At 36.5% G+C, this 18,857-nt stretch overlaps 2 protein-coding genes across 4 annotated transcripts in view; one reads left to right on the plus strand and one right to left on the minus strand.

The window, feature by feature from the left end:
* vps13a (vacuolar protein sorting 13 homolog A) overlaps window positions 1-3,304 on the plus strand; it is a 51,362-nt gene extending 48,058 nt beyond the window's left edge. For 2 of the 3 annotated variants that reach the window (XM_038306465.1, XM_038306466.1), the window contains 4 exons: window positions 1,031-1,116; window positions 2,373-2,496; window positions 2,591-2,665; window positions 2,763-3,304. In XM_038306465.1, the coding sequence (XP_038162393.1) occupies window positions 1,031-1,116; window positions 2,373-2,496; window positions 2,591-2,665; window positions 2,763-2,804 (327 nt within the window). In that variant the 3' untranslated portion in view covers window positions 2,805-3,304. Of the gene's footprint in view, window positions 1-466; window positions 610-1,030; window positions 1,117-2,372; window positions 2,497-2,590; window positions 2,666-2,762 lie in introns of those variants that run through there. The other variant, XM_038306467.1, reaches the window with a different exon arrangement.
* gna14a (guanine nucleotide binding protein (G protein), alpha 14a) lies at window positions 3,042-17,943 on the minus strand. The gene is made up of 7 exons (XM_038306468.1): window positions 17,487-17,943; window positions 7,623-7,807; window positions 7,385-7,539; window positions 6,514-6,642; window positions 6,296-6,425; window positions 4,698-4,851; window positions 3,042-4,498 (listed from the first exon to the last, which is right to left on the minus strand). The coding sequence occupies exons 1-7, from the start codon at window positions 17,605-17,607 to the stop codon at window positions 4,308-4,310; spliced, it is 1,065 nt and encodes a 354-aa protein (XP_038162396.1). The 5' UTR covers window positions 17,608-17,943; the 3' UTR covers window positions 3,042-4,307.
* Window positions 17,944-18,857: the final 914 nt, after the last annotated feature.

Consider the following 18,857-nt stretch of genomic DNA (forward strand, 5'->3'; position numbering starts at 1 on the left):
CTAATCTTTCACTTCATCTGATTTAAATTACTTCTTCTATTTCTTCTCCATCTATATCAGCAGCCTCACAAGTCAGAGGAGACATTAAGGCTACTAGGGGTTGATTTTAATGACTAAATTAGAACTTCTTTTAGAAAGTAGTTTAACTGCTTGTGGAGGGATAGGTTTGTGCTTTGATTTTGGTGTTTGCTTTGGAGAGCTAAATAGCTCCCTGTGTTATTATTAAACCACTAGATGATTAAAATGTTTACAACCATTTGTTTACTAAAAAAAATAAATGACTATTATTTCTAAATAGTTTCTATAAAATCATATTTTTTTATTAGTTAACTTATATGGATAGATTATATAACAGGAGCCAAATTCTAGTCTGGTTTGAACCTTTTCCAGAGTTTCAGTCTTAGTTTAACTATTTTTCATTCCTTTCTGCTCTGACCCGCCTTCCTCTCTCTTGTCATGTCCACAGAGGCGATTGGCTTACATTGAATGGAATAAAACTAACTCAGAGGATGAGGATGATGAGTAAAGCAACTTAAACCCACCATAGCAGTCTTGTAGAGTAGTGTAGGTGCCCATCTGTAGTCTTAGCTTATACTGTTAAAGATAATATGCAGATGTTTTTGGAAAAAACTATTTTTTTATTGTATTTATTTTTTTAGAACCCTTTTCTGTTTTTGTTTTGAGTCAGTGTCTTTCATTTATTCATCTCATTCCTATTTTCTTTGTCCTTTTCTGTCATTTTGTTTGAAAAATCTTTCATTCATTGTTGTTTTGAGTCAGAATCTGTGGATAATAAAAGATTTTTGAATCTCTAGCCTCCTTTGTCTGTTTTCATCCCAGTTATCCTTTCTTTATTTTTCTTAAATCGTCTCCATTCTTTCATTCACTCATTTTGCTGCGGACCATGACAGCTCATTCTTACAGTTAGTTCATTACATTTGAAGACATCAATTCATTTCTGATTAGATTTTCTTCATCTTTGTCTGAGCTTCATACAATTTCCTCTTTTCTTATTTTTATTTTTTTACAGAAAATTGAAAACGGACGTTTTGCCAAATACAAATACTTTGCCCATGCCAAGGTTAACGAGTCTGACTTCTTTATGATCACCAAGAGGTAAGTAGCTCTGACACTCTATCAAATAAATGGTCTTTTTTTTTCCACTTAAGGATAATTAGGTTTGTAGCATCCAGTATATTGGTAAAAATAAGGCTTTGGGTTCATAGTTTCACCACATCATGTCTTTAGAGCTCTCTCTTTATAGGATGCTGTCCTTTTCATGTTTGGTCTTCAATACTTTTCTATAATTAACCCCCATTATTTAACAATTTAAAACTATTGAAGAAGAGTTGGTCAATTAATTGCATTTGCATTATAAAAACAATATAAGAAACACAATTTCTAATCACGGAGGCACTCAGTTTACTTGCATTTAGAAAGACACAAAATTGTAAAATTTTATAAGCCACTAAATTTCTCACTTCAGTCCTGTAGGAGGCGCTAATACGCTTAAAGCAGGTTGGTTACCACATAGAAAGGTAGAGAGGGTTGCAGCAAGCTTGGTTACAGTAAAATTCTGCAACAAAGGACTCTTGGCAAGCAAGGTTTCAAAAACTGAAAGCCTGCTGTGAAACATCTCCTAGTAAGTGGTTGATTCAAAGGAAAATAAAGTGAAATCGCAATTTAGATTTCTGGCACAATCGTTCAGCCCTGTGTTGAAGCACAAAGGAAAGCTGTATTGACTTTACGGCTGTATATAACCGTTATTTTGCTAATCGATTAATCGGATGATTATATTAATAATCGGATAGCAAAAGATTCCTTAAAGACATTTTTTTTATAAAATCAAACGAGGTGAAACTAAAACATTTCCACTTGAGGAGTTCTCGATTGACAAAGAAAACCTTTTTTCTTTATCTTACATACAAAATGTTTATATATATATATATTTTATTTTAATATAATTATTACTCCAAATGAGTTTCTCTCTCAGCGAAAGGTGTGTTTTATAACCTCTTTACTCCAGTTAATGATTAATTGATTACTAAATTAGTTGATGGTTAATTAAATAATCAATTAATCCAATTAATTGCTTCAGCCTAATTTAAGTAATTATATTCTTGTTATTACAGTATTTCTAATTCAATACAGCCACATTTGTAAGAATCATAAATTTGTGTGTTGCCCTGCAGAGTCCAATTTTTGAGCTGCGTTCATGTAAACATGCTAAAACCTTTTCTACCAGTGCTAGTTAGCTTAGCCTCTCCCTAAACTCTTCATAGTACAATCAGAGTTTAGCTTTCTTCTAACCTATTAGGTTTAAACTTCAAATAATTTTTTTTTTTACTTATTTTCCTTGCTCTGCCTTGCAGAGGAATATTTTTTGTGACTAAAGGCACCTTCGGCCAGCTGACCTGTGAGTGGCAGTATCTCTTTGAAGAATTCACAATGGATCCCAAGATTGTTGCAGGCCGCCGACTACGGATTGAGGCCAAGGTAAAAAAGAATGCTCCAACATTAATTTCCTATTTCTTTTCCCCTTAACTCCCAAAAAAGCTTGATACATCTAATTCCAACTCTACATCTGCAGGAAAGAGTGAAATCAGTCTTCCACGCCAAAGAGTTCGGGAAAATCATCAACTTCAAAACGCCAGAGGTGGCTAAGGTCAGCCGATCTTTTGTTTTTACCATGTAGAATAAAGTTATAATAAATAAATGCTTTATAGTAGGACATATTTACTCAAACTATTTTTCTTTTTCAGTGGGTTCTTGACAAACTGCAAGATGCTAGACCTAAATACTAATAAAGAAGACTAAGATGTGCTAAAAACCACACATGATCTCTGTGTCAGTGCCTTTGCTCTTAAGTGCATGTCTACTTTGTGTTTCTACATGTAAAAGCAGTGCACAAATGTTGTTTTTTTTTACTGTTTGCATGAATTATTATAACATAAAAAGTGCTTTAAAAGTATTTCTGAATTTTATTACCAAATCTCAGAATGAATCCAGCCAAACTTTGTCATTACTCTACTTGCACTCTCTTTTTTCACAAATATAGTTTATTGGTCTTTTTGACTATTGACATAAATCCCAAAGTTTACCTGCACATTTTGTAACATTCACTGTAAAAAGCTAATGAAACACAGATGTTTTAAAACCTGCTTATTTCATTATATTTCCTCTTCACTATATTTAGTTTTATATGAAATGTTAGTAACATCACTGCAACAGCTTGAATATCTCAAATAACACTGAGGCCAAATTACCAAGTGCACATTTAATCTTTAAAGCTGTTAAATATCTACCAGATTGTACAAAAGGGAAACAAGTCGCTGTAAAATTATCATAGTTTTCTTTTACCTCTCTTAATTTTTCCCTTTTTTTTAATAAAAGAAGACTTTACAGATGCATGCTATTTTTTATACTGCATTCTATCTGATGTATGTTCATTTAATATCATCCTGTTTGTAACCCCGCTCACGTCAGTCTGTGGGATACAGATAGTGCTGTGGTCGCTTTTATGTTTTTGTACGACAAATATGCAATGCAAACTTTCTGAAAGAAATATGCAGAGAAATGTTTATTTAAAGGTAAAGGAATTCTAATTACTATCAGCTGCTGTTTACGGTTCGAGTCGACTACTAATAGGAGTACATTTTTCTGATGCCGGTATTTTCTTTTTCTTCTCTCTTTTTGGAGGGGGTTTGGCAGAATGTTTCCTGCTTAAAGTTTTTTTTTATTGCTCTTTTCAAGATTAAATAAAATATATTATTCAAACTTCAGTGCAATCTTTATTAATCTGCATTACCAACAACTATATTTGTGTGCTTCTCAGTTTTTTTGCATCAATATCAACAAGTAATATTTGAATATTTGCTTAAACAAAGAGGTGCAGTTTATACGGATACATCGCAGATTATGTACATCTAAACAAGAGAAACCGGAGTAAATTAGGCTCTTTCAGGGAAATGAGTGCCTAAAGGAGCTTTTTGCATCTTCTAAATGAGATTATATATTAGTTAAAGCCTCTCAGATAATGTTCTATATATTTTCAGATAAAGTTATTCACACATTATAAGTAAGTCAATAAGTTATCTCTCTTTAGCATTCACATTTTAACTACAACTTTAAACTATTCTTTACACAAGAACCGGAAATAAATCAACTTCATCTATACAAAATCACTCCTACACAATTCATGTTCTGCCTGTTCAGCTAAATTGGATCTTGTGGGATATGATCTGATCCTGGTAAGCCTTCATATCAAGTATGGGTGAACAGCTGGGTGGGCTTTCCCTTATTGGCAGCTACACCAGGTTAAAGTCCTTAAGGTTGGCGGTGAGGATGGTGTCTTTCACAGCCACAAAGATTAAGCGGATGTTTTCGGTGTCTGTGGCACAGGTGAAGTGAGAGTACAGCTTCTTGTCCTTGTTGGGATTTTGTTCTTGGTACATTTTGAGGATGAATTCTTGAGCTGCTTTGGGGTCCTGCTGAGGTCCTGCAACAGAAAACAAGGAGCTTGTCTCAGCAAAAACATGCATCAAACTATTACCTAAGGTATAACATGGCTCTAAAAATTGAATAGATTTTCTTTTTTAACTCGAAATCAATAATTTGTTGATGCCATGACTGACCAATCCATAGCAGAGCCAGATTATTTGGGGTTCAGAATCTGGTGAGTAAATCTAAAATCTAACCTGTGAATTCAGGAAAGTAGGTGGCTAGGTGAGAGTACATGATCTTCTCTTTGAGGATGTCGGTCTTGTTGAGGAACAGAATGACGGAGGACTTCTCAAACCAGGGGTAGGTGATGATGGTTTTAAACAGGGCTTTGCTCTCCTCCATGCGGTTCTAAGGAAGACAAGGAAGGAGAGACATAACCTTCAAAGTAGCCAAAACACATTTAAAAGTAGAAAAACATCACATCACTTTTTCTGGAAAATAAAGACATATGAACCACTAGATATGCCCTTCTATGTATGGATGATGAAGCATATGTAACTAAATCCTCTAGAAACAAAAAAAAAGACCCTTTAATGGGAATATATTGAATGATTGCTTGGCTACGCAGAAAAGAAAAGTGTGAGGACTTCTGCTATAAATATCTGAAACGACTTGGGTTAAAATTTTGGATCAGAGGGAAAGATAAACCACGTTACACCAAGTGTCAAGGAGAAAACAGAGTTATAACAGACAGCCTGTGTTACAACAGCAGCTTTTGATTTCTACTAGAAACAACACAAAATCCACTACTGTCCAAGTCTTTAATCAAGCTCACCTTCTTTACCTCATAACTAACTTAACACTGGATTTTTTTCTTTTTTTACATGTAGCTACATGCTAAGCCACCAAACTGTGGTATTACCCTTAAAGGTATAGTGGAGGGGGCTGCTCACTGGGTAGCACTGCTGCCTTGCAGTAGGAAGATCCGGGTTTGATTCCCGGCCCGTGGCTTCTCTCCGGGTACTCCGGCATCCTCCCACAGTTAGGTTAATTGGTTTCTCTAAATTCTCCTTAGGTGTGTTTGAATGATTGTGAGTCTGACTGGAAAAATAGCAAATCTTCTGGAAAGTAAGCTTGTATGCGCGATGCAAACAGCAACTTTTAAACAGTGTGCATTAGGAGAAACAGGCTTGTGCACGCTCTCATACGTGTTTATTGGACATTGTCTCTCAGGAGCAGGTACAGGGTTGTGCATGTGCACAGAGAGGATGAGTCTTTTCAAAATATTTGTGAAAATCCTCCACCATACCTTTAATATACTTTTAAGGTTGCGTGTTTTAAAAACTAATTGGAAACGAAGCTAGATTCTGAAACAGCAGAATACTGTGGGGAAAAAAAGAGACTTGCATTACACCATTGCTTGCTATATAACTTATGGTATTTTTGGTGACACTTGGGAGAAAAGGAAGTGCTGGCTGATATTTCTGGGCATCAAAGCAATTTTGTTTCAGGAACCAGATCAGAAATGACTTCTATTGTAACACTGGCAGAATTTTTATTCAAAGGAAAACATTCCCTTCTTTGTTGAATCTCAGGAAAACCTGCCCTATGCTGGAGGCAGTCAGGTTATTAAATCTCCAAGCTAATGGTCTCCAACATTTTTTCCTGACCTCCACCTATTTAATAGGACTCCCTATAGATCCTCCTTCCTTTTCTCTCTATCTCTTCACATTATAATAGGCACTAATTCCCAAGTTCAGCATTTGAAACCTAAAACCTGCTTTTTTTTATTAAATATTTCCCAGTTTTGGTAAATGTGTTAAAATCCCTTCGCTTCTGATGTGATTCTCACCTCATTGTCGCACTCCGCCAAGACCTGGTCGTACTCACTGAGCGCCACCAAGAAGATGATTGAGGTGACGTTTTCAAAGCAGTGGATCCACTTTCTCCTCTCTGACCTTTGACCTCCAACATCCACCATCCTGCCAACAAATCAGCCACAGTGAGTTACAGTCACCCCTGTGAGACGTTCAGAACCATCTCTCTAAAGCATTTGATGCTCCACCTTACCTGAAGATGACGTTCTCCATGTCAAAAGGGTATTCAATGATACCGGTTGTTGGCACCCTGACTCTGAGGATGTCCTGGAGGTCAGGCAGGTAACTAGGCTGGGAAATCCGGTCCAAGTCGGTCAGATAGCTGAAATTATTGATGGTATTATGAGAGGAGGTTTAAAAAGAATCAAAGAAGACTTTTAAAAAGTGAGAGACCCCAGCCAAGAAGGTGCTTTATATGGAAACTTCAGAGAAAAACAACAGATTAGAGCTTTGTTGCATTAAAGTAGTGGGAATAGATCGTATTTTAGTTAATGGTGAAGTTGCATTTCTAAAAAATAGAAAAACCAAACCCCATCGCAGAGTTTGAGAGGTTTCATTTCAGTATGTTGTCATGGCAGAAGTCAAAGTTTTTATAAGATTAATTAGTTTAAAGGGTGGGGAAAGGATGCTGGTTGGGATTTTTTTCATTGTTCTGTAAATGCACATTTTTAATTGGTTATATACCCAGAAGCTGAAGGAAGTCATGCTTCTTGGGGAGTGACGGCCTAGTGGTTAGGGGAAAGGGCTTTGAATCCTGAGATTGGGAGTTTGATCCCCCACTCCACCAGACTGCCACTCTGGCTCCCTGAGCAAGACCCTTAACCCCACACTGCTCCCTGGGCACCGCACAATGGCCGCCCATTGCTCCCCAAGGGGATGGGTTAAATGCAGAGATAAATTTCTCCAATGTGAGATCAATAATGTTCAATTATTATTAAGTATCTCTAACCTAAGCATTTTAATCTTTTTTTGACCTAAATCTGTAATGCTGTTTATCATCTGAACCACAGGCATTCTCATCATATTATTATATCATATTATTAGCTCATTTCCTGAACTCTCACTATTTGGTGGAGTCGGACAGCTGGTACTCCCTGCGTCGGTCGTAACACTCCTGGATTCCACCGTCGTTCCACAGGTTCCTGATCGCAACCACAAGGTTCTGATCCAGCTCCTCCACCTTGTCCACCTCCACCTCCAGGACGGAGTCGGCATTTTTCTGTCGGATGAAGACAAAGCATGACGCCCTTATAATAATTCTGTTTGCTAATTTTCATCCAGTTTCCCTGGTTTCTGACCCACCTTGTTCTGTGGATCAGAGAAGGATATGCCGAGCGGCCCCATGGCTCGGATCATGGTCTGCATTGATGTGTAGATGTTCTGGTAGACCAGCTTTGCGTAACTCCTCTTGTCATCGTCAGTGTATCCTCCTCCGTGAATGATCCTCATCTGTTTGATAAAGGTGCTCTTTCCACTCTCACCTGTGCCTGTTTAAAGAAAGAAACTAATTTTATTCATCCCATTGGACATACCATGTGAAATTTGTAAGATAAATGCAAATATATTCAATTTTGTGCCTCGAGTGTTAGGGTGTTTTGTCTTTAGAAGGAACATTCAGAGGTTCAGGTGTTTTAACTGGTTTTAGTGTGAATTCATTTTTCAGTTTCATCTCAACCTGAAAGGGATTAAATCATGACATCAAATCTATAGTTTAAGCATAAAAGGAAAAAACAAAACTTTGAATAAATAATTGTTTGTTGGCTTTGCATGCAAAGAAAAATGACTAGAAAAACATTAGTTTTATCCAAAACGGCAGGGTGAACTCAATAAATTTAAACATTTAAACTGAAAAAAAATCTGCAGCAGGTGGAATTCTTCTGAGAATTACTGAAGTCTTTCTATCCACTGTTTCTAAATAGTGCTTTCCATCCATTTAGAGTCGAGAAAAGCCCGTCGCCGCCTCACAAACACAAGATTATGACATTTTTAGGTGCTTGTTATTGGGGTTTTTGCCTCAGAAGCAACATGTTATATGTTCTTTGTTTTGAATCCTGATTGAATCTGTGAAAGAAGTAAAGAGGAGGGTGATTGTTACACGGCCTTCCAATCTCAAAACCCAGGAGCTCAGAGCCAGAATTTTCTCCTAAAGTTTTTATCTAGTTTGTTGGTTTTTTTTCAGTGTTATTTGGAAGAGGAGAAAGTTAGGGCATTGCACTTAGGAAGCAAAAATGAATAATATTAAACAGAAAAGTTAGAACCCCTTACTTTCTTTGGCTGATAAAACATTGAGTCTTAACAGCATAAACTTTGCTAACATCCGTCTGAGGAAAATGTGCTATAATCCTCACATTCAGCAGTGCAATCTGACTCTAGGACTTCCCATTTTTAAGTTTCCAATCAATCCTTGATGATCTTATTGATATTGTTTTTTGTTGATGTTATAGTTTGTGTCCAGTTCTGCTTCAACTTTACTATGTTTTAAAAGTCTTCTGCCGCAAACCATGACACCTCAACCTCTGTGGTCCAAAATTGGCACCAGTTTCCATTTCTTAAATGCTGTGATTGGTTGAAAGTAAACATCTCTGTTTTGGTGCCTAAAATAGGGGCCCGATCTTTAATCTAGATTTAATCTGGCCTTTGGTTTTCCAGCAACTGTTTTCCTTGCTTTACTTTTCTAATTAACGTTAAACTTGTACAGCTTCTTTATGATATGTTAGACATGCCCTTTAATAGCAACAGTTGCAAGAGAATGTTTCCGGAAACTTCTTTTAGCACTTTGCAGTCTGCCTTCAGGGTAAACGTATGGATAGACATCAGCAGACTCAGTGGAGCAGCTGTTTTAAAATAGGTGGAGATCTCTTTAAATCCCTCAACAGACTTAAAAACTGTTTGCAGCTTCTCTGTGAGAGCCTCAGGCTGCGTTTTTATCATAGCACGCAGGTGACCTTCATTCCCAACATCAGGAACACAAATTATATTTCTGATGTCTAAAAAGAGGCAAACTTTCTTCTAAATATTGAGTTATAATGATATGGACCTAATGTCCTTTGCCTGTGTGGCATTTTGACAATTCAGATTAGGAATAAACAGAATGTATCTACTTCTTAAAGGTACCTTATTATTTCTCTAAAATCAAAAGGTCATTCTCTGTGTGCATGTAGGGGGTATCTTGCTTTACTTTTTCTTTTTAAATGGATCGGTTTAAATGTTTTGGTTAACACATAAGCTGTCTTGGAGTTTTTTTCACATTAATATATCTGGAAAATCTTTATCTCAAGTGAAATAAATAAATGCTTAAGCTGTGGGGTAAATTAAAAGGTGTAGGAAGTAGAATATTTCCCTGTGAAACGCGGAGGAAAGAACATGTAAATTTAAGTACAGCAGACCATTTGACCCATAATTCCCTGCAGCCGTACACACAAAGGATGACTTTACAGTTTCCCTGCAGCCATAATAAAACGCCTGTGCGAGCGTTTCTGAACAACTTGTTACCTAGTACTAGCAGTTAAAGTAAATAAATAAAAAAAAGAAGAAGGTAAACAAGTTCTATGGCAACGCTTGGCTGCTGGTTTGACCCAGCACAAATCTGCACACAAACTCAAGAATTTGAATGCAGATTTGACTGCCAAAAGGACGTCTTTTGATTAATATGCAGGTGCAGGAAGTAATGCAGCCATGCCCTTCAAGCTGCAGGTGATTTGAATCCCAAGTAAGAAGGGCTACATGTGACGACTTTATACCAGACAAGCTCAGCTGCTCTGCCATCAAACAGTTTAATGTTGAGGTAGCGGGATGGCACCACTATATTTTCATAACAGGCCTGACTGGTTATTTTAGTTAGACATAAGCCCTATAAAATTTAAAACAACTGAAAAGAGGAAAGTTTTTATTTGAGCAAGTAGGGTCAATATAATTATCATTCACATTAGTGCTCAGCTTATAAAATGAAAATCTATCTGATAACTTTCGCTTTGAGTGTGCAGCTTTAACACATATCTGTCAGTGTCACCTCCAACTTTAGCTCAAACAAAAATCCGAGGACTTTAAAAAGTTTTCAAACTCAGAGTTGCAGAATATTTAACTATAATTTTTTCTCATTATTTATATCAAATGGAAATCTACATACAGGTAAATTTAAAGATGAGCAATTCCGTGATTCCCGACTGTGATCAGTCTTAAAAACCCCAGCAGTTTCGTGTCCTGCTTTGCATGTCGTTAGGAAAAGTCAAGACTTTACATCACAGCAAACAAACCTTAGCCAAATCTTGTGAATTTGAATATGCCTTGTTTACAAGTCAAGTTTCTTGGAGTCGATGTGGAAGGGAAGGCAAATTCTGAAGTTCCTGCTCTAAGGATGTTCAGGAGAAAAGGTCTGAGTTCACACAGAAGAAACCATCTAGAAATAATAAAAAATGTCTTAAATTAAATGTATTTACCCTTAATTTGAGTAGGTAAAGAAGATGATTTGCTAACAGAATGAGTATTTTTTTCTCTTAAAGTAAAATAATTAGATTATACGCTCTTGAAATAAGATAATGCAAATTTTTTTCTCTTATATATATATAAGAGGTTAGTCTCCTAATATAAAATATGTAGGGCTGAAACAATTAATCAGATCAATTGTGATTAATCGATTATTGAAATAATCGTCAACTAATTTAGTAATCGATTAATCATTAAATGGAGTGTAGAAACTCTAAAATATGTTTTTAGCTGACAGCAACAAACCTTGAGCAGCAATTCTATCAAAATTGGTCAAATATATATATATATATATATATATATATATATATATATATATATATATATATATATATATATAAACGTTATGCATTAAAGATACCAAAAACTTTTTTGTCTGTCATTATGCTCTATCCAGAACGTTTTAGTTTTACCTGGTTTGATTTTGTAAAAACTCTTCTGTAATAAACCTTTTGCTGTTTGCTTATTAATCTATTTATCCAAAAATAATTGACAGATTAATGGATTTGCAAAATAAAATTAGTTGTAGCCCCAAAAATATGTTTTCCATCCATTTTAATAAAAGAAATTCCATGTCTGAAATGAATTTCCCTCCCCTTATTAATCTTTAGAAAAGTGTTTTTGGGCATTAAGCCAATCCAAACTTTATTGCTGAGCATCTTATTGCATTAGTTTGCTTTTTTATCTGCTACCTTTGGTGATGGCTCTAACTCTTTGAGGATGGTAAGCACACTTTCCAACACCCTAATCTTTAAAGCATTACATATATTCCCTTTCAGATTGACTTAATTTGGAACTTAAAGGAACGTGTCAACGTATTTGTAGTTGTTTTCAATTGTTTTTTTTTTGTGTGTTAGAATAATTGTATATAAATGCATTTGTGTAGTGTTATCATGCATAAAGCTGTGTGCTATGTGCATGTGTTTATAGCCATCTTTTTTTAAGTATACTGTGATTTGTAGATTTGCTTTTGGGGAGGTTGTGGTTGATCTATGAGCAGCACTCAACCTGCTGAACTTTGGTGAACAGCTTCAACAGCTTAAACTTTGACTGAACCCTGAGATTTAGAGGACATGTTTACTGAGACTGCAAGTCTGAGTTCCTTATGTCCCCCCCCTTCTTTTCTTTCCCTGTATGTATGTACGATGTTTTAGGTGCTTAGATCTGACAACTTGTCATAAAAGCACTTTCATTTCTGGGCAAAACATACTCAGCAGAACATTTGGGTGTCGGGTCAAATATGTGTGTAGGCCATATTAAGCCATTCAGAAATGTGCACCGAAAGCTCTGAGTTAGACAGATAAAGGGAATGACCTTTAACAGAACAAAGAATCTTTTTCAAATTTGAACATGGATCAGACCAATTGGAGTCTAACATTTTCCCCAACAGAGTGCAGGAGGACAGTCATCTTAGTCACATGTATATGGACTCTGTTTCCTGCTTGGACCCCCAGCTTCCCCTCAGTCAGCGAAGCCTCCCCAACACCAGGGAACACTCAGGACTCCATTCTCTCCCCATGCTACTTTTTTTGTCAGTTTGGAGGAGAGGACACCATGAGTCGTTCTAGATGGGGACCAACTGGGGCCAGTGCCCCTTTAGAACCGGCCCTGGCACCTGATATGGCCCCTCTACTGAAAACAGTTTACAGTTTTGTATGATATGTTGGCTCATAAAATGTAACTGATTGGTCCAATGGACAGGTTTTTACAGGTTTAATTAAGCAATGATATAAAACCTAAGGTGTTGCACCAAATTTTAGCTTTTTAGTTCACTTTATACAATAAATGATTTAGATCCGGAGATTCTAGAGGAATTCTGGAATCAGAAGATGACATTCTCGGTTCCGATTTTCAAACCTGGGATCTAATCACTTAAGACTTGAGATTTGCTGCCAATACAAAAGCACCTTAAAAATCTTGCAGAAAGACCACTTACAAACCTGCTGCCAAGGGATTCTTCCCCGGATTAGAGAAATATAGGCTACAGTTTAAATTTATAACCTTGAACAGTAAGGTTTATGTTCCAAAATGCCTCTGATTTACATTCAGGCTGCCTATTCTGCATGTCCAGGAAGTACAACTAAATCACATGCAGTCGAGGTTTGGATCCCCTAAAGAAAATCAACGTTTCTCAAACAAAAACACAAACTACCATGGTACTTAGTTTCAAGTCAAAGTAAAGGGACTGGACTAAATGCGCTGTAAATTAAAATGAGAACTGAACCCACTGCAGTGAAGGACATCATTTGCAGCAGAGGGGCTCATCCAAAGCATTACCACTGAACTCTGTTTCTTTCTGGGCGTATTATAAGCTTTATGGTTTATTGAAGCGTAAGCTTCTGGTCATTTCCAGATTTAAACCTCAAATAATGCTCATAAAAGTTTTTTTTTTCTTACTGCATGTATTTATACCTGAAACTTATTGACAGGAGAGTCTAAAATTTTAATGAATTCTGGATTCCTTTTATGCACGTTCAGGTTAAAAATAACAGCTAAAATACTAAAGTAGGATGCAATATTTAAGCTGTGTTTTAGTAACTGGTGCAGGTTAGTGTTCCTGCTTCTTTCTCTGTGCATAGGCTTGTATATCGGGGAATGCAGCGTAACAGTTTCCTTGTAGGTGATGAAAACGGACTCGTCCAACTGCAGGGATCTGTCACAAGCCCACAGCTGTACACACTTCCTCGACAGGGCATTATGAATGAGAGCGATGTTAACATCCTGGAGATAAGAGCTACTACTCAGTGGCCACCGCATAGCTGCTGTGTTTTGTATAAATGAAACTGGCTTGTCAGGAGGGGTTTTCAGGCAAATGCAGGATGCAAAAGAAGTTGGTACAACAAAATGATTTTTCTGCACTCTGAGCTGTGCTGTAAGAACACAAACGTTCTCTGATGTTTATCATTTACATAAATTCAGCTGACAGAATGTTTGTTGTGCTGCTGGATTTGGAGCAGCAGCGGTTGATTTCTCAACCCGTCCGTGGGCAGAAATACAGGAATAAAACACATATATATGGGTTTAATTTCTCTACTTTCCTTTTCATCCATTAATGTAAGGGAATGTTTTTAATTTTTCATCTATTTACACAGTACCTTAAGTCAATTGTGACAAATATTCAAATTAGAGATGCTATTTTTCTGTTTAGCATATTTACCTATTTCTGAGAAAATAACTAATCTTTGTAATTTTGTTATGATTGGCTTTTCATTTCTGTTAAAGGAAGCTTGTTAAACATCAGCAGAGTGTTTTCAGTCAGAGGCTTCTCCTGATGTGCTGCGACACAGACGACTACAGAAGATCCTCCTCGGCTACCTGGCACCTTCAACAACTGATTAAAAAATAACTGAGTTACTGCAACATTTAATTTCTCTTTGGGATTAATAAATGATTTGGAAATTGAATTACAATTTGATAAAAATGGGTCAAAACGGTCACTAACTTTAAATGCAATTGCTAGATTAAAACATTAAAAAGTAATGAACTGCTGCTGCCCAGAATTAAAGGGATTTATAAACAGAATTAAAAGGGTCTTGGTCCATTTAGTTATAAATGTTTAAAATATATCACTGGATTTGTTTTTATATGCTTTATTTTTCACAAGCTTTGATGTTTTATAAAATGTTTATTTTCTTATCTCAGTGCTGTTTGAGCTGTTGTCATCTTTTATTATTGAGATTTAAAATTACAGTGGGTATTTCCTAAATGATGTTTGTTTGTGTTCTATAAAGATTTTTAAGAAACTTTGAGGAAACTACATTCTTTTATGGAGGAAAATAAATTTGTTTTAAAATCCATTTTGTAATATTTGCTCTTTTATTAATGTTTGTATGACATTTTAAACAAAGTGATTTAAACATGTGGACTGTCAGTAGGCCTGATGAGGATGACTTAGTCCTGAGTTAATCTGACAAGTTTACCAAATCAGAATACAGATAAACTGAACAAATACTTTATTTTCTGTGTCCAAAGCCCAATCAGTACATTTATATCCGGAAAACACTGTTAAAGTAGTAAAGTGATAATAAATGTTGCACCGATGCCATTTTTTGGGTCTGATACCGATACCCGATACCTGGCTATGCACTATCAGCTGATGCCGATACCATCTGTTTGAAATTGATGTGTTTGTATATGGAGAACTGCATACTACTTGGATGTAAAATAATTGCTATCATGGCTTTGTCAAGCTGCTGCCTACCTTTGAGAAGCAGGATAAAGACTAATACAAAGTGAATCCAGTAGAACTTTTTATTGCCTACCTTGAATGGGTGACAATAGTTGAATAAACGTTTGGCTCTCAAAATGGTATCGGTGATCTATTTAATGGTAATCGCCGATACTGATACCATTTTAGTGCTGGATCGGGGCCCTACATGATACTGGTATCGGTTTTGGTGCAACACTACTGATAATGATTGTTTGTTTAAAGAAAAATTTTATTGTTTTCTTATTTTCTTCAAAGTTGTTCTCCCTGTTCTTGTTGCTCACATAACTTCTTTGACTGTTTCATGTCTTTATAGATAAGCAGCTATAACTGACCTATCAAAAGCTCTACTGAACATAATTTCTATCATATTTTTTTAGAACCGCTCCGCTTTATGAGTGACCCTTTCCAAACGAACAGTGGGTGTTAACTTGTGGCTTATGTTCTGCTTGGTGGTGGGATTTGCATGAGCTTTGCATGAGGCGCGTCTGCAGCAGCTGGTTATGGCTCCTAAACACAACGCAGAGTGATGCACCAGCAGGGCTGTGGGGGCCCGCAGCCGCTCCCGCACACCACAGCGCTAAAACACAGCCAAAAAAATGCAACGGGTCTGGTTTAACAGTGAAGCTATCATCCTGCGGCTTCAGAAAAAAATAGAATAAAAGTACTATCTCATCACAGTTGCACTTAAGAAGAATTTTTAGAGGGTGCTGCATTTTAGTCAATACTTGTTTAAATTATTTGAATTCATATAAGTTGTTCTGTTAAAATGTTTGTAGTTGAGCAAGTTTCTACACTGAGGCAGGCTGGGCTCCTTCACCCTGAGGCTGTCGCTCACTGATAATGAGCGGCTGCTCTCAGCTGTGTTTGCCAGGGTAAGGTTCAACAGGACACCCCGTTGGAATGGATGATAAATATTTATGACACTTTCGGTCATTTCAGCATTTTCTCTTCTTTAAAAGGGAGCAGATGCCAAATTATAGAAAGGGATTTTGGAAGGTATTAAATAACAGCAGTTATTCTTTTTTTTCTGGTTTAAATTCAGCCTGTTGGCTTGTAAAAATAACTTTTGAAATGAGTTCAGTCATAATATTAACTTCCTTATTTTGGTTTCAGTTAATCCCTTTAGTTAGATTTAAACTAGGGTGAGCAGTTCTTGCTACCCTGCAAGGATAAGCAGGCATAGACATGGATAGATGGATGTTTTCATGGATAAAAAATCAACATCCCATCTAATAAGCACAGCTTTACGAAGTCTATCACTATTTTTGTATTACTGCAGTTCCTATTTATATTTTTCTTTAACTTGAGAGAACAAACCAAACTTAAATTGGGTATTTTATTTTATATTTTAGCTTTTGACCATACAAAAAAAATGTTTTTCCTAAATTTATTCAAATCTATAAAAAGGAAAAGTATGCTTAATTTGTGTATTTATTGAACTCTAAAAGTTATTTTGAACATGCAGTAGGAAAATTTACATCCACTATTCTGAAGCCCAATTAAAAACAAATATGTTTCTGTACTAACACTGAATCTGTGAAAATACTGGCTGTTCATTTCTCTGAACATCCTTCTTCGCTGCCGAGTTCACACCAGGAAAAGATAACAGCTTATCCATGTCTCCCTACTTCCCCCAGTAACAAAACCTACGCAGAAGCTTAGAAAAACAGTTTTTCTTTATTTTTTTTATTTATTTATTTTTTTTCATCAAGTCATTGACTGTTCTCTGCGGTCATACCTTTCAGATTGATATATTAATGCTAAAAAAAATATGATTTCAAAAATCTATGGTGCTTAAAATCCATGGCACAGTTATTACACATGACTGCAGGTATTATAGCAGCAAACATATCAAAGAAGCAGGAAAAAACACAGTTGAGGCAAAGAGGAGCTACCCGGACTCCATTCATTATATAGAAACATACATATGAGATGATGTTAATCATCAACAAAAATAATGCAACCCTATTTTGCATTTATTTAATCATATGTAGTTACTTTAACACGTGTGTTTCATGTTAGCAGGGTAGGACATAATACAGAAAGCGGTTGCATTATTTTTCCAGTGTACATGTGTCAACCATCTCTAAAACTCCTTATGTGTTTGCAAAGAAACAATATTTCTTGTGTTATAATCATATTGGGATCATTTATAAAGTATTTAAAAACATATTTTCATTGATTGGTTTCCAACTTTGAGTTAACTTTTAAAGGTGTGTCCAGGAAGCAGTGAGGTAATGGTAAATTACAAGCTTTTTATAATCTACTCTCTGTATGTCACACCCACAGGAGGTTTATTAAAGAAAATTACATTAGAAAAATGTCAAAAAAGTGTAATAAAAAAACATATTAAACTTTTATGGCCTAAAATAAAGCAAAATGGTCTGTTTTAATAAACCTTTTTCCTCTTTAGGTCAGATTAAATGGATGTTGTGCGTATTTGAGCTCCAGGTGCACATCTGGATGAAGCTCACCTAACAGCAGCAGCTTCAGCTCCCTGCGGGAATCCTTCTTGTCTCTCCTCAGCTGCTCCTCTATGGCATCGTTGATTCTCTTGGTCTCCCGGTCTTCTGCAGATACACAACACCCAGCCATCCTCCTGCACAACGAGCCAACGGCCCCTATGGTGAACAGCTGTCAGCTGTCAAAATGAAGGGGGGAAAAAAAGCTTTGGGATCTTCAAATGAGGGGAAAAAATAAAACAGCTCAAGAGCTTAAAGTTTCAGCCGAGAAGAGGCGCAGGGCATCTTCAGGAATGAAGAATTTTCCTCTTTAGAGTAAAAGATCAACAGTTTTATAGGAAAGATGATCTGATAAATATTATTGATCCCCCAGCTGTGAGGAGTCAGCGCAATCAGCTTTAAATCCTTTTAATGGAGGAGCTTCTTTTGGGTTCTTGAAGTGTAGAGGTCAGTGTGAACCAGATAGATGGTTGGTGAACTTTTTCCTACCCAGCCTGGAGGGCGTGGCTCTGCCCACAAATAGAAAGGGATAAATGGGAAGTGAGGCTTCAGAGGCAGCACACTTCACACGCTGCGCTGAGGGAGCTGCAGTGGCAGGAAGATCAGGCATGCTGGGGGCTCAGAGGAGCAGAGTTACATCATGCATCCACAGGAAAATTAAGGGGGGAAAGGGTATTAGTAAAGACCTATACCGGTATATGTCTTCAAACGGCCGCCAGGGGGCAGACTGGGGCAGCAAGGAAGACCAAGATCCCATATTTACATATTTTATATATATATAGATCATATTTAAACAGGGGAAAAAACAGAGAGAAACAAAAGTGCTCTGTCAAAATAAATGTTTAAAATCATTTTCAAACTGAATATTATTTTATAATGATGAAATGTTGAGTTCAGGCCAATAAAAGGAAGGAGGAGAGTAACTATACTCTCTACATGAAAAAAAAAGATGGAAAGTCACATAGTGCTTTACTTAAGCATTTAATGGAAAATTAAGTAAATATAAAAAATATGATAAAAACATGGGCGGCTCTAGACCGGGGCCAACAAGGGCCACTGTAGAACTGGCTTTGGCCCCTGTACTAAAGAAATCGTACTAAATGAGTTTCTTATGATGATATTTCTCTGGTCCAAACACCATAACTGATTTGAACCTTTGATCTGGTTTAACTTCTATCTTTACTGTTTTACTTTAAATATGAAGTTGCTGCACTTTTAGCTTTAGCCATATAGATTCAGCTTTCCCTCTGTTAGATCAGATGTTTACAACCTGCAGCCCCAGAGAAGCATTTGGCTCTTTGGCTCATTCAATGAATTAAACAATGAACCATTGCCCTGTTTGTTTGTTTTTTCAGTTGTGCCCCAATTAAAAAACACTGGCCT

Source organism: Cyprinodon tularosa, unplaced genomic scaffold, assembly GCF_016077235.1.
Source record: "Cyprinodon tularosa strain WSP-4 unplaced genomic scaffold, ASM1607723v1 ctg581, whole genome shotgun sequence".
In the NCBI taxonomy this organism is placed as follows: Eukaryota; Metazoa; Chordata; class Actinopteri; order Cyprinodontiformes; family Cyprinodontidae; genus Cyprinodon; species Cyprinodon tularosa.

What these genes read in the sequence shown, in the direction of transcription:
- gna14a (XM_038306468.1), bottom strand. Translation starts at nt 17,607, where the DNA reads ATGGCTGGGTGTTGTGTATCTGCAGAAGACCGGGAGACCAAGAGAATC. An exon ending in GCTGAAGCTGCTGCTGTTAG is followed by an intron (nt 7,808 to 17,486) that starts GTGAGCTTCATC and finishes TTCTTTAAACAG; the next exon opens with GCACAGGTGAGAGTGGAAAG. An exon ending in CTACTTTCCTGAATTCACAG is followed by an intron (nt 4,499 to 4,697) that starts GTTAGATTTTAG and finishes TTTCTGTTGCAG; the next exon opens with GACCTCAGCAGGACCCCAAA.